This window comes from Scardinius erythrophthalmus (genome assembly GCF_964197995.2).
Source record: "Scardinius erythrophthalmus genome assembly, chromosome: 20".
NCBI lineage: Eukaryota > Metazoa > Chordata > Actinopteri > Cypriniformes > Leuciscidae > Scardinius > Scardinius erythrophthalmus.
Window position 1 is genome coordinate 27,515,848 of NC_138240.1, and position 16,610 is coordinate 27,532,457.

The 16,610-nt window shown below is 36.9% G+C and overlaps 1 protein-coding gene across 3 annotated transcripts in view; it reads right to left on the reverse strand.

Annotated features, from left to right (window-relative positions):
* Window positions 1-15,552, reverse strand: part of grk5l (G protein-coupled receptor kinase 5 like) — a 64,224-nt gene extending 48,672 nt beyond the window's left edge. For 2 of the 3 annotated variants that reach the window (XM_081348392.1, XM_081348394.1), the window contains exon 1: window positions 14,823-15,519. In XM_081348392.1, the coding sequence (XP_081204518.1) occupies window positions 14,823-14,874 (52 nt within the window). In that variant the 5' untranslated portion in view covers window positions 14,875-15,519. Of the gene's footprint in view, window positions 1-14,822 lie in introns of all 3 variants that reach the window. The other variant, XM_081348393.1, reaches the window with a different exon arrangement.
* Window positions 15,553-16,610: the final 1,058 nt, after the last annotated feature.

Sequence of the window (16,610 nt, forward strand, 5' to 3'; positions counted from 1 at the left end):
TTCTGAAAAACCGAGCTGCTGTTTTGTTGCTGCAAACCTGAATGCAAACTTTATGAATGCAAACATAATGCAAATTTTGAATTGTCTTTGTTTATATAATGCATGACTTTAACAAATAATCTTTCTTGCATTCTCATAACACACATTTGTTTAAAAGGCAGATTTATCCAGCATGAGCTCATTTCTAAATTCTAGGTCCAATATATAAGTTAAAACTGGTGTCAGAATAATTCGCTTGATTGGGCATTAATTTATTACACAACTAACATAGATGACACTACATTAGTGTTTGAAGCCATGCATACTTAATGTGACATTTGATAATTACCAGAATTAAAAATAGCTTTTGAGCTTGGGGGCAAAATCTGTTGGCACACACACACACACACACACACACACACACACACACACACACACACACACACACATCAGATGGGGTCTGTTGCAAGTACGTCGAGTGGGAACACAGTCGGTCTAGTGTGTGGCCTTAGAGCAACTCAGCAGTGATTGTGAATCAGGTTTAGTCCTATTGTACAAAAGTCAAACAAAACGTTCTGCTGGCCCAATGAGACCAGTGGTTCAGACAGTACTTCCCCCATCATAAATAAATATAATAAATACTACTATTCATAAACATAAATTTAAAACTCTTAAATTATTCCAAATCAGCATATTACAATGATTTCTGAAGGATCATGTGACACTGAAAACTGGAGTAATGATGCTGAAAATTCAGCATTGCATCACAGGAATAAATTACACTTAAATAAAATAGAAATAGAAAACCAATTTTTTTTTATATATAATATTTCACAATATTACTGTTTTTACTATATTTTATTCAAATAAATGCAGCCTTGGTGAGCATAAGAGACATCTTTCAAAAATTTTTTTAAAAATCTTAATTCTTCCTAACTTTTTTTACCAGTAGTGTATACTAATAAATAATAACTCTATAATAAAAACTCTAATCTACATAAAATATTGTACAATTATTTAAATAAAATATTGTAAAAAAAAAAAATCGAATATATAGAAGGAAACAAGTACTATAATCTATAATCGCTTTTTGAGTTGTCTGACATTATTATTATTTTTAAATCTATGTGTATACGTTACATATGCAAAATATTTAAAATATATATAGCATTTAAATGTACAATAAATAATTAGAATACATTTTTGCTGGAAAATTATGCCATATAGTACAAATAATGTGCCTCATTTATCAATTTAACATAGAAAGGAGTGCAGATCAGAGCGCAGAAATCATCTTACGACAGGGTTCACGTACGATTTATGAAACATTCGTATGCTGGCAATCCCATCGTACGTTGATAAATGTGGCAGCTGAAAACAATCGTCATTTGAATATCACTCCCCCAAAAATTCACGGTTTAGAAGCCTTGTCCCTAGAGTTTACGGCTTGAAGAAATGTAACCCGGCCAAGAAGATGCAGTAATCTCATGAAAGAGAATACTCAAATCGACAAGTAGGATGTGACGATACAACGTCGTATCAATGTATCGAACACAGCCCTAGTGGTGCATTCAACTCTATTTTGTAGACCTCGCGTAGCTGAACACCACTACGAACACATCTGATTGGTCAGATCAGATGAACATAAAACCAGCATCATTGTTTTAGGAATTCTTGAATTTGCATCAAAGGTCAAAAATCCATTGTATCAAAATATATAATAATAACAGAGTTTGAATTGGTTCAATAAAGAATTCAGCCTCTCTAAACCCCTCCTTCCGAAAGCCAACTCTGCTCTGAGTGGTCACATGTTCAAGTCTGTTGTGATTGGTCTACCGCTTACAGCGTATATCAAAAAACTAAACGGCCATTACCATCTCTGAATTTCAGCTCAGTAGGATTTCTCAGCTTTTCTATACATAGTGATAGGTTGGTTTTACCAAATAAATTCGAGCCTGAGTCCTCATCTTTTGGAAGTGCACGAGAAAAAAAAAAAAAAAAAAAAAAAACATCTTCTCAACATGTTGACAACGCGAACCAAACTCTTCCAGGCCTCAGCAACAACTGCATGTTTCAAAGTAGATGCCGTTCACAGGCAGCCAATGAAGAAGAGATTTGTTATAAACCATCGTAGGAAAGACTGGAATTACCGACGACTTGTTTCAGGCAGTTCAGAATTAGTTCTTTCTTTTGGGGGACAATAACAACATTTATCATGCAATTTGACCTTGTACAATCACAAACAGCTATATTACATGCTACATGAAATGAATATATCTGAAAACGCATAATAGGGGCAGTTTAATCAACTAGTTATTCAGGCAACCCACCAAAAAGTCAATTTTGATGAAATAATTTTGCACATTCCTAATTAAAACACATTTGCAAGATAACAAAATGGTGAACCAAAAGGGGCCATTTACACAGAATGTGTCTCTGTGTTTAAAAATGCAGGGTAGAGGCCCCTAACAGTTTTTTGTACCATATCTGTGTGTATGAAAGATATGCATTTCAAATTAACGTGTGTGGGTGTGTGTGAGCATGTAACTCTGTCTATGTTTAACAGGACCTGTAACACAAAGGAATCATTAAACTCTTCCTGAGACTTAAGCCAGGTGTCGTATCTCTCCTTGGCACTATATATAGCGACAGTGTGGAATGTGAGAAAGCATGCCGGTCTGACTGCCATCATGGATGCTTTGTGCTACAATTACATAACACACAAGCATCACAAAGCATTTGCACTCAAAGTGTGCCGCACAATGCTTTCACCGAGGCATCTCAAAGTCCACAGGAAAAGAATAGATAGCAATGGAGAAAAAAAAAAAGAAAAAAAAAAGAAAAAAAAAGTAGGAAAGGCCAGTTACAGTACCTGCCCCAACATGAAAGATCAGGGAGAGGCATATGGCATTTGATTATCTCTTATTCTTTCTTTTACACACAGGTCATTAAGAGAAACATAAAAGGCCTGTTGTAATCAGGGATGTTGCCTTAAATGGTTGCATGGAATGCCATCAAGAAATCTGACAATGCTTTCGTTATAGAACTTCAAAGCGGTGAAGCGGAAATACATTCGCAGTAGTTGTTTTGGACAAGGGGTCAAAGTGGTTTCGCTATTCCTCGTAGAGCCCCTAGCTTCCTCGCCAGCTGTTCTTGATTTCCTCTACACCACTGCCGCTCCCTCTCTTCCCCCTCAAGCTCCTCATATTCCACCCATGGACTCCACCTGACTGTTCTTACGAGTTCAGGGGTTTCTTGGCACATCATCACTGCCCAATAAGAACATCCTGAGCAAAAAAATAGCCAAGTTTAGTGCTGCATTCATTATGATCAGAGCATAAATCCAATTAGTTTTTTGCTATTGATCTTTTTCCTAACTGAAACCAAAAAAAAAAAAAAAAAAAGTGTTCTTCTGAATTGGAACAGCTGTTATTCAGCTCTAACCAAGCCCCACCCCTAATATGATCAGCTATTAAATATTTAGGAGAATTTGCTTGTGCTTTCAACTACTAAAAGGAGTGTGGTCCCTCTGCTCCATCTATGTCGTCCTCTATGCTAGCAGAAATGAGATAGAGGTAATATTAATACTCTTTATATGAGGACTGTTAGCAGTTAAAACTAAAAGAAAACATCTACAGTATACGGCCATAGAAATAAAATTTCTCCTCTAAAAAAAGTCCCCCACATTAGGGGTGAGCTGTGTCCTCATACTTTGGGTTTTCACAGTGATGCCATAGAAGAACCATTTAAAGAACCTTTTGTGCAATGGAATGATTCCATGGATGTTAAAGGACATTAAAAATACTCCAATGTCTTATTTTGCTGCACATTATTAAGTCTGTAAAACCTGACGTATGAAATAAATCTGAAAATTAAAATTTCTTGAAATGCAAGTTTATTGAACCATTTTCACAATTATACTAAAGGGTATACTAAACTATCAATCCAACGACAGAAGGCATGTAGACAATTATGTACAACAGGTTTTTCAGCAAAGTTGGTCATGTTGATCATTTAGAGGCCTTAGAAATGTGCATATCATATATGATACAGCGGGCTTATAGGCTTATTATCTGCATCAACCAGCCAACAAAAGATTCATTGTCCCACATATTTTAGTGTAGTAAAAACTTTTCAACATTTTGGTAAATTATGTCATACATTTAAAGGCAAAGCTCACAATTACTATTGGTAGAGCCACTGGCACAGCTTACCCCAAGGTATCTGGCACACTTTACCTCCACTGCTTAATTTATAACATATTTTAGCAATGGATTTATACAGTCAATTCATAAAAATTATTTTACCTGCCATGTAAAAACTTTACTTTGAAAGGAGAATTCTTTTTTTTTCGCCTTAATACTATTCATTTTTCTCATGTGCATCTTTCAGTCACGTACTGCTCAGTATGATGAAATACAGCAGGAAATAAACACTGTGAAAGTTTAAGGATGCCACATCTTATCCTACTTTTCTCTATACTGTAATATTAGAGGTTATTCAAATTTTGCATCAATAGGACACACTGTATTCCTTCGGACAAAGCAATATGCAAAGAATGGCTGCATGTTCTCATGGTTTGTAATATGCAAAGCAGAATTTCAGACATGTAATGAGATATTCTACCAGTCATCTGTCCTAAATAACATTCAAGGTTGACGCCATGGTACAGGGCTAAATCATATCGTTCCCACTTTTACCTCCAAAAGTAAAAGGCAAAAAAGCTCTAAAAGAAATCATTTTTAAAAAGCTGCTGATGAACAGGTGATGCATGGTATTTTTTACAGCCAGTCCAAATTAAGACTAAATATTTCACAGTTGGCTCTGTTCTCACTCTCACATAAACACAAGCAGGCTCTCATGGAGAGTGAGTGGGCTGAAGGCGAGGTTAAGACTTCATGATGATGGACCTTCCCTTCCATTAGAGTCTCTCTACTCAGAAGAGCTTTTAAAACTTTACTGCATTACGTCACACACAAAAATGAGAGCAAGAGACTGCATTTAAGGACAGGTAATAAAGTCTGTAAAAAACATTTAGAGGAAAATGTGGCAGATAAAAATGAAAGAAAACTCCCCTGCACTTCAGCAGGACAGAATGTGGTTGAAAGTTTAGCTGTTCTGACTCCAGCATTCTTAGCTTCATGTCAATGCCCTCACTGATGATGCAACCGCTGAGCTGTTCTTCATGGTGGAACATCAACTACAAGCACCCAAAACCTGTTGCGACATGCTTTAGTTTTATCAAAAGTTGTTCATTCTGTATTTTGATGTGAAAATGCAATGGAACTATTTTACACCTTTACAAGCCACCATCTAATTAGTCCCAAGTCCAAATTCTCTCCACTGTAGCACTAACCTTTACAGGAAACATTATTTAGCTTTTCTCTACAATGACAGGCAAGTAAACAGCAGGACAGGTGATACTCAAAAATTCACTATATTAATTTCTTAGGATAAAAAAATTAATGAGCAAATGATTGAGCAGATCAATGTCTAAATTTCACCATTATTTGTCTTATTTATTTAAATAATTTCAAAGAACCATTCAGTGAACGGTTTATAAGATAACCTTTTTTCTTAGTATGAAGAACAATCTTAAATATAACAAATCTTTTTCCACTATAATAACCTTTTGTGCAATGGAAAGGTTCAATGGACGTTAAAGGTTCTTCATAAAACCATAGATGCCAATAAATAGACATTATTTTTAAGAGTGTACATTCATTAATATAGTCCTTAAATTGAGATCAGATGGATTATTTTCCCCCTATTTTCCCTGATTGCACCTTGGCCCAGTACTTCTAGGGCTGTCAAAACCCAGTTCATGCCAACAATTATTGAATCATTCAGCAATGTATTCTATGAGTACCATGACAACTCAAGGTCACACTATCTTGACCTTTCCTTATGTTGGAACTCTGTTCTAGCACCTCTTCACCACTTCAGTGAGCAGTTCATAAAGTTCTTATTTACTTACATTGACATGACTTATTTCTACAATAACTCTTTGCAGTAACCATGTCAATCAATATCCAAAAAACACCACAAAGCTATTACGACTACTTTGAAACCATATAGCTTCATGAAAGGCCAGAAGCCAGAACTATGTCTTAAATACTGGTTTAGGGGAGGGGTGTAATTATGACATTTACATGAACTAAACAATTAAAGGATAAAAGGGATTTAAGGGAAGAAAAAGAAAGAAAAATATATATTTTACTATATACATATGGAAGACAATGGGGCCCATCAACTTTTTGGATGAACTATCCCTTTAACCAAATTCCTAATATGTTGAAAACAGCTGTTAATGTTTCTTGCCTTGTCACAGAACATTAAATTATGAATAACATGAATCGCTTAAATTCAAAATGGCAAAATTACACAAAAAGTCAAGTAGTTTGCCTGACTGGATATTACTGTTGTTGGTCATTTAACATTTCAATCATAAAACAGTTGTCAGATATTAAATGGTTAGCTAAATGTCTACAGTAGCTGATCTTCACATTCTTTCAGCGCTAAAACTGAAGCGTCACACTGGAATTCATGTTTGCCTTCTGTGAACAATAAAGCCCGCCTTCAAACATTTTAACATTGACCATGTTTACATACACACCGATATGATGAAAAACTTATTGAATTAACCCTTTGTCCTGGTTCACAAGCAAACAAATAATCCATCAACGCAAGTAAACTGTGTTTCCAACACATTTTTATAATATCTTGGGTCAAGAATTTCTTGGGTCGGAGCTTGCCATTTATTTCCTCCTCCCCTACATTGACCCACTCGCACTGTGTGGAGGTTACATATCACACATGCGCACTTCAATAAGCCGATAGATGGCAGGTTAATGTGTTTACAAGCCGGGCAAAATCGGGGTAAGAGGCAAAAATGTCGATTGGTTTATGCTTAAGCCATTTATGACCTTGAGGGTTGATGTTTTTATATAACCACATGCATTATTAGATTAGACAGATTATTAAGCATAATCAGGTTAAGTGTATGCAAACGCTCATTGACGAATGCTGTTAGACCACTGAAGTAGACCATCCTAAAAATGAACTTTTAAAACTTTCTGTCATTCTAACAATATACAGAGTGGTGCATAATAGAGTGCACAAGAGCAGCATCAAGAATATCAAATATTGTGGAGGGACAATTTGGCCCATATCTAATAACTAGGAAAGGGACACGTCCTTGACAGTGGAGGTCATACTTTTTCACATGTGCATACATTTCCCAAACACCCTGCTCTCTTCTCTTGATACATCCACATTTGAATAAAAAACATTGAAGTCTGACTTCAAACATAACCCAGTCATTTCAGTAGCACACGCGACTTTCCCTCGACCACTTCTAAATGTGACCAACGCCACAAGTCAGTCAACAAGTTAGTATGGATATTGACCGTGTGGAATTAGATCAGACAGAAATGACATCAGCTAAGGCAACAGACGTCCGCTCGCAAACCAACTGGCCATTTACAGCAAGTCAAATTCAATTTTCACGCCTATCAGTCTCGGCCCAACACAAGCTTCAGCACTTCTGCTACATATTTGTGCTGCTTGTACCACAACACATCCATCTAATGCGGCAGTCACTGCTAGACTGGGTGTGGATAAACAATGGTTCAGCAAAATGTTATGTGAGAATTATGTATGCCTGGCCTACTCAAAGAAGCAATAATAAAAAAATACAAATTTTAGCCTTTAGAAGACAGTTAATAAAATATATATCCCACTGTTGTATTCATATAACATTGCTATGAACCTAAACATAAATGATTATTTTTTTATTTGGAGAAATTAAAGATTCGTTTGATCAAGCAGTACAGTAAATACTTTTTATCAAAAATCTAATTTAGTCTAAAATAATCATGGTATATTTACAGTTTTTCACTGAATGAACACTGCCAAAAATTATGTTTAATAATTTCAGTTATGCTATATGCACCAATATATAAATAGGGCCTACATAGTACTTGGTAGTACTAACTAAAAGTAATGAAATATTTTCATTAACTACAAATAAATGGCACACTGACACTTCTATGATTCATTTCAGTGAATTACTTGAATTATTCAAAAGAATAATGGATTCACACAAAAACTTCAGCTTGCTGCAGCAAATGAAGATCAAATCATAAATATGCACATTTAATCATTTGACAGACATTTTGATCCAAAGCAACTAACACAGTATTCAAAGAACACGTTTTCATGTATTCTTTGAGAATCAGACCAATGCCTGTATATATATATATATATAAAATACTATTACTATTACTATTAGATACTATTAAATTATCTGTTTTATCGTAAAAAATAACAGCAACATTTAGTAGCTTAACTGTATACAGCCAGCAAAATCATAGCCCATGCCTAGATCCTTCCTTTAGCAAGAATCACCTATGATAGTGTAAAACTACATAAGACGACGCTTCTACAACAGAGTGCATTTTAACACTGGAAGCTGTGTATTAACAACACAAGAATGTAATTTCTCAACGCAGTGGCGCAACTTCTTAGCATCTGGCCAAAGCAGCAGCAGCAGATTTCCCGCTTGTTATGTGTGTGACACAATATTTCTTCTTAGTTCTTTCTCCTTTCGTTCATTGCCTTGCATTCTCTATCACTCTTTTTTTGCTCTCTGTACTTCAGTCTCCTCATTTGCCTCTGACTACCTCTTTACATGGGTCTGGATGGTGTTTATTCTTCAGGATTTCACACGGCAGTTTCCAGCAAAGAGGAGCAGTCTGCCAGATCCAGAGTTCTTGAATGGGAAGGAGAGCCCCCTCGTCCGCCGTCGTCATGGGTTACAACGTGCACTCCAAATCGCCTATGCTGTCTTTGGAGGCCAGGGTCAGATTACAGCCTTGCTTAGGAATTCACCCCCCACCATCTCTCAGACACAGTCACTCACTCACTCATTCTTTGAAAAGAAACCAATACAATGGTACTTCCATGAGAGAATGCCAAAGGATTTTTTTTAACCTAAAGTCCTGGTTAAAAGGGCTGCTCTTAGTTATTGTTCCATGGTACATTTACTGTAATTCTGTCATCTTAATAATAGAACAATCTACAAATTGGAATGGGTCAGGATTAGTGTTGCCAAAAGTACCGACTTTGGTAGTTGGTACTGAAATTTAAAAAATATGACGATACCAGCATTTTCCTCTGGCATTTTGAGTGATGCTGAACGGATTTTTTTAAACACCTCTGGTTGGCCATTGCGTTCGCGTGCTCAACATATATGTCTCTGATTGGCCATTGTGTTCACACACTCAAAATATATGTTTCTGAATGGCCATTGTGTTTACACACTCAACATATGTGTCACTGATTGGTCGTTGTGTTCACGTGCTCAAAATAAATATGTCTGTGATTGGCTACAATGATCAATGCTTCAAAAACATGTTGTCTTCACCTAGCGCTTAAACAGATACACACGGGAGCATTTGAAAGAAGGCGTTTATCAGTGGATATATTAGGGATCCGCTGATAGATGCCTGCTTTCAAACGCTATAGTATATAGAATATGTTTAAGATACGTTTGTACAATTTTTGCCTTCATAGTTCATGCATATTTTCTGCAAAAATATTTAACAAATAAGTCATTTGTTTCACATTTACACCATGTTGATCACTTCAGGTGTGGTGCACTTGGAATATAACTTTTTTGAAAAGATGGTTAATAAAGAGAATGTTACTTGAATCATATTGTAGTTATGTTTTTAAGTTGACTAGTTAAACATTTAAAAATAAAATCAAAATTGTGAAATCAACCCAAACAAACACACCCCTCGATTCATTGCTCAGCCCCCCAAAATGCACAAACATGCAATGCAAAGAGTGGATGTCTCTTTATTATAGCTGAAGCGAAGCAAAATAAGGCTTCACAAAAATAAAGAAAAGATGACGAACGGCCTACAAGGAAAAATAAAATCCTTCCTAATATTAACTAGGGTATTAAAGCTCATAAGCCTTCTTTTTCCAGTGATATTTCTCTGACCATTTCTCTTTTGTGTTATTTCTCTCAGCCATCTCTCTTTCTGTAGTCTTTCTTCAAATCTCCCTCGTTCACTCTCTTTCCTCCCTAGACATGCCAACGATGTATCACAGTAATGAATGTGCACGATATTGTTATTGTGGGCCCTTCAAAATACCGTGAATAATTATTTATTATGAATTATTCCGATTTTTTAGATTGCATTTTAAGAATACTTTTTCAACACAGCTGTATGCTGTGTCAAAGAAGCATGCACACACTCTTGTGTAAACAAGCCAAACACGCATGTGCACCATGACGGAACGGTGGCTGAATGAAAATGCACGTTCACTGACATCAGATGGAGCTGATGGAACAGCATAAATGCCTCCTACTGCTGATTGGCTACAAGTGTGTTGTGCTTGGTTCGATTCACTTTCAAAAGAGTTTTTCAGAAATCGCTTACTGCACCTTTCAGACTGACCAGTTGTCCAGAAAATGCACTGACAACAATCAATTGTCAAAGTTATGAAAACATGGGAATATAATAGTTTTTACACTGCATCACAATGCGGGTGTGAACAATTCTGCATAAAAACTAAATAATCTTATATTTTAAAAATGAAATAGGCTAATCATACATATTAATGTAATGTTTTGTTGTGAAATAAAGTACTCTTACCATACATTAATAAAATAAAATGCATATGTCCTTTGCCTATGCACTATGCACCTGCATCTGATGTTCACAGATAATGACTTCTTGAAAGCAAATACTTGGGCACATTTCGGTTTTTACGAAAAGAACATGCATTAAAAGAGAAAATAAAGTGCAGGACATGAGTTTATGATAAAAAGAGCCACAAAAAAAATCTGATCTGAATCTGATGTGTAACATTAAATTAGATCCATGCATTAGGTCTTAATATAATAAACCTGCTACTATCTGCATCATTAATGTTAATCAAAAAACAAAAGAAAAGAGGGAATCACTCACTGCTCTTAACTGAATAACTTTTCAGCTTTATATAATAACTTGTTTATTTGTAATTAATGTAGCCTAATTGTAATTATTTCTACAATTAATTATTCAATTTCTGTATTATTTCATACTTGAAAGCTTCAGATAAATAAAAAAATGTAAAGCACTTACACACGTTTCACACATTAAAGCACGTTTCTTTCTTGTATTTGTAGCTTTGTTATTATTTTTAATAGCAAAGATAAAAAAAACTATATTGTGATTATTTATGTAGAAATTATTATTTAAAAAAGAATAGGATGAAGCTCCATCGTGATATATTGAGCATTTATAATCAAATCATTACCCTCTGAACTGTGATCAAATAGAATGGTGAGGCAGGATAAGATTCACACCTATACTGAGATTTGATACTACAAATGATAGTAATTATTTTCCTCATAGATCTTTTACTGTTATTTGATTTACCGTTTATTCCACCTCCAAACCATAATTAATCAAACTGTTCACGAGGAAAAATTAGGGGTTGGATGGTAAAAAGTGGGTGATGATCCATAATAGAATAAAGCCAAATCAAATGAAAAATTGCTAAAATAATGCCTAAATAATAAATGTCATCAGTGACATCGGCTGAAAAGGAAAGTTGTTTCAGAGGAAGAGAACCTTAATACATTTAAGGATTATGAAGAAAAACATATTTCTTTGGAATAACATCCACCAATGAATCATTCACGTTGCATAAAATAACTAAACGGGGTCGGATTTGATTTCATGTTGACTTTACATCCTACTCTGAGCTGACCCTGGACTGAAGACAATTAGGCTATTTTTTATGACCTATCTGCCTGTATTGTCTGTCTATAATAATCACACCCGATATCTGAGGTCATGAACTTGGCTGATATGTTTCCCTTATGTCATCTTGATATTTCTCTATTTGCGAATTAACTTCCCTCATAAATCTAACCAATTCTTTCAGCTCATGTTTGTGGAAATTTACTAGGCTTAAAGAACTGCATAATGTAGGCATATGTGCATTGGGACTTACTATAACATTGGATCGCTTCACTTGATGAAGCAAGTTGCGCCGCAACAGCAAGAGGCTGTCTGTGTCAACACTGGACAATGCAACGTGACCCTTGCAAATCTATTTGTTTGGAATATGGAATAAGTCAGAAACAGAACCAGGCATCAGTTTACTGTTGGGAATTTGACGTGTCACGTCGCATCCAGTGTGGACAGAATCACTGATTATAATGGGTTCTATTGTATTTTGTCAAGTCACGCCGCTTGCGTCCGGTGTAGACACGGTGTTACCGTAGGAAATGATGTCACTAGTGGTGGCAGGAAAGGGTGATCATGCCCAAAACATACTGCAATGCTAGCTCAATTTAATGTGTCTGCATTCCAAAATGTTAGAGTGCAATTCATGATGTGACACAAGAAGTCCCTATAATATAGAAGACCCCATGCCTTTACATCTCACAGTTGAGTGGAGTGAGACATTTCTTTTTGTAAACTCTTTTTATCTTTCACTGGGCTTCAATATTATAATGTGCATTAGCACAACATGTTTTCTGAGCTCTGACTACGTCAAAGTGGAATGACAGATCAAAGAGAAAGTTAGTCAAACTGTCATAGGCTTATGGCAGGTTACATGAATAATTAAGAATTCAGTACAAATTAAGACTACACACAAGGGGCCTACCTTTTTCAATGTCTGCCCCTGAATATCTCCAAGCAGAATATCATAGCAGACGTAGATGGGATTTCTGTTTAGTTTGGGGCTGCCTGGCTCTGGCCGGACTCTCTAATGATTTCGGAAGCGTGGCTTCAGCCATGTAAACAGACTGTGCGGCCTGTAAACTCTGCTTTTCCTGTTATCTGCTGCTAGTCGAACATTTGGACGAGAGTCTTCATTTTCTGCTCCAAACACAGCGTGATAAACAAATTGGGGGGGCACACATATGGATATAGAACAAACAAAGCAGACCCTCACTGAACAAGTGCCCTCTCACACACATGCACACACACAGACAACTGCACACATCAATAAACACAAGACCACTTTAAAAAGACTGATTTCCTGATGTTCACTGTATGTTCAGAAGGGTTTCAACATGAATAAGAGCAGTAGCATGACGAGAAACATGTTTGTAAAAAGGCTTTTTTCAATATTTGTACAAAGTGTTGTGAAATGTTCCTTTAACTATTAAACTATGTACACTCACCCACATTACCGTCCACACAAACACTCTGCAAACCCTGTTGTCCATTGAGAGAAACTCTTTAGTCTACTATATGAAGTGTGGAAAAACAAAATAAACCAAGCTTCATCATTTAAAAAAAAATTCTCTACATTATTTGTATATAGATCAGCTAACATTACTGGCATAGGCTAGTGCTCTCTGTTCAACAACATAGTGAGGGTACACTGTAAATCTAACACTTGTCAAAACCTGGTCATTTATGGTAAACTCTGGGCTAAGGGCAACAATGAGCACAGGAACTGAATGTTTGGGCTTGTGCCTTCAGTCCACAAGAGAATTTGGGTATGGAGCCAATGGTGCAAGACATTTGTGGAAGCTATGGTTAACAAGGTTCACCAGCTCCATATTTTGCAATTTTTGCTGAAAAATGTCATAACTGAGCTCTGAAGTATCACGGCAGATGGCAAGAAACACAAGATGAATGACAGCACTGAGATGTAACTGGAGATCACAACAAACTGCAAGCGCAAAATTTGAATGAATGTTTGAATTGTAACTATAGATTGGGATTCAAGAGTTAGCAATTCACTTCAGATTCACTTTCTAAGCAAAAAAGAGAAGTGTGAAACGTAAATGGAATTGACATTTTAATTATGTTCCTTTTGAAACAGACAGCCGGTTCCATATCTAAAACAGGTTCTCAAGACCCATCAGGACTCCGTTATGTTTTCCATGATACACAGAGGTTCAAGAGAGCAGCTTAGCTAAATTCATTTCTCACACTGATTGTCAAAATGGGGAATATGTAAAATTAAAAACATTGCTTTATTTTATGCTAGCCTTTATCATCTGTCCTATGGTAATTCAATTCGTGGCCTGACAAAAACACAACACATACTAAAACTCTTTCTACCCTAGGATTGTGGACCAGCCAGGTTTACATTTGGTTCACTTTGAATCTAAATCAATTCAAGCTTCAGTGTAATAACGGTCATCTGGCGAGGACGTATATCAAAACACGAGCAAAGGAAGTAGCGGTTATTGTGGTATTCGCGGTAAGTTAACGAAGACAAGCGTAGTTCGCGTCGCCTTATCGACTGCTGACCTGGTTTGGCGGACCTACCGAGATAACATCAGTAGTGCGTGTTTTTGTGGAAAAACATTAAAAAGGTGGCAGCTGTAGCATACCATCTCCTTACACAGTGACACAGCTCACGTTATAGCCATACCTCACTGGAAATGAATTGTAGTAGCCTATGGAAAATACCACCAAAACGGGCTATTCAACGCGAGAAGTTTGTAGTATCTCCACACTTGCATTTTTAAAAATCACGACTCGCTTTTCAGCTCGTTAAACGGATGTGGGAAGCTGATGTTTTCGGGCGTTCAACCCGTAAACACGTACCAACTGTCAAAAGATACAATGTTATAGAATTATGACGCTGGCGTCATGACGTCGATAACAGATGAAAGAACCGCTGGAGGTGTTCGAAACAATGTTGCATGTCGTACTGGATAAATTCACACAGCATCTGTTTGAGATTACATCATCACAAAAGCTGCACGAGCAGCGGTTTCAGGGCTTTTCCTGGCTGTAAAAACTAGCAAACTACATACGATTAAAATAATTATAATACATCACATTTTCATTTTCCGTACTCACCCTCTCTTGCCTTTAAGAGTACCGTGTTTGCAACAATATTCTCCAGCTCCATCAAAAAAACACCGTGATATTGCCGTGGAAGCCGAAGAGTAGATAGAGCTCCTTATTGCTCCTCCCAGCAGAATACGCTATTTTCCGTCCTTATAAAAGTATTTAAATCAAAACCTAGGCATTTTAAATTATCAACACACGTATACACACGTAAAACAACGAATCGCTGACACACGCGTGTGGTTGTTGTAGTTTGCGCCACAAAAGGCGTAAGGAAGGCATTGCCTGTTGAAACACAGCGTTGTCGAGCCACTGGCGACAAGTCACGTTAAAACGTACATGCCAAAGACAGCAGGCCGAGGTCTACATCCTTTGAGGGTGCACGGCAGAAAACGGATCAAGTAGAGTACGGTCGATCATACAGGAGTTGTTGAAGTGCCGCTGTCACTATCAGCGTGCTCCCTCTCTCGGTGCGTAATCGAAGCAGGGTTGGGTTTCTGCTTTCAGTTGTAATTTTTGGCTGGGTCCCAAGCGGCTTTCCCCGTGGCTCCGTTCAGATTTACAGTGGTAGAGCGGTGTTCAAATGGCGAAGCGATGCGAAAGGTTGAGGACGCACGCAGTTATAACGGTGTAGGAAATTCATCTTTAGCGCTTGTCATGTTTCCTTGTCATTCCTATTCAACAAGCGTTTGAAAGGGGCGTGTTCAAATGCAGCTGTGACGCACGAGCCTTGAAGAACAAGCATGCATGGCTGTCAAAGGATATTTGATAGCAGCACATTCAAGCCGCTCCCGCTCTTTCAGTCTGCACTGAGCGCAATAATAGAAAGTGGGATAGCCCGGGATTGAAAGTCAAGGCCAATAAATAGCAAAGACGAATTACACTTTTTTTGTGTTTTCAATTAAGTGGGGCCATTTCAAGTCCATTTCTTAAGAACACGAGTTTTGTGTTCAGGCTAATGGACCATTTTGATGATGACTTATCACTATCAGAGATATCAATTTGATTCAATATGACATGAACAAGAATTCTTTTGAACACATGTTATTCAGCTGCTGGCTTAATCAGAGCCATGCTGATAATTAGACCGAACAACACAAATGTGCATTGTGGTATTGCTTTTCTAAAACAATTCAAGATATTAAACGGATAGTTCACCCAAAAAATGAAAATTAGCCCATGATTTACTCACCCTCAAGTTATCCTAGGTGTATATGACATTCTTTTTCCAGACGAGTACAATCGGAGTTATATTAAAAAAATGTCCTGGCTCTTCCAAGCTTTATAATGGCAGTGAATGGCAGTTTCTGTTTTGAAGTCCATAAAAGTGCATCGATTCTATCCATCATAAAAATGCTCCACACGGCTCGGGGGGGTTAATAAAGGCCTTCTGAAGGGAAGCGATGGGTTTGTGTAAGAAAAATATTTATATTTAATACGTTACAAAGTAAAATTCTAGTTTCCGGCCAAACGCAGTCTATTTGCGCCTGATGCGCAACTTACACAACGTGTGACGTCGCAAGTAGCATAGTGCGTGTCATGGCGTAGCATAAATATCAGCTGTACGTCGCATTCCCGCATAAGTTGCGCAATGGTATGTTTGTTTGGCCGGAAGCTAGTTATTTTACTTTATAGAGTTTTAAATATGGACATTTTTCTTACACACACTCATCGCTGCACTTCAGGAGACCTTTATTATATATGTATATTTTTGCTTCTTTTTCGTCAAAGCAACAAGCAAAGCATCAAGTATGGTGTCACCAAACAACGCACACATAGGCTACTGAAATCAGGACT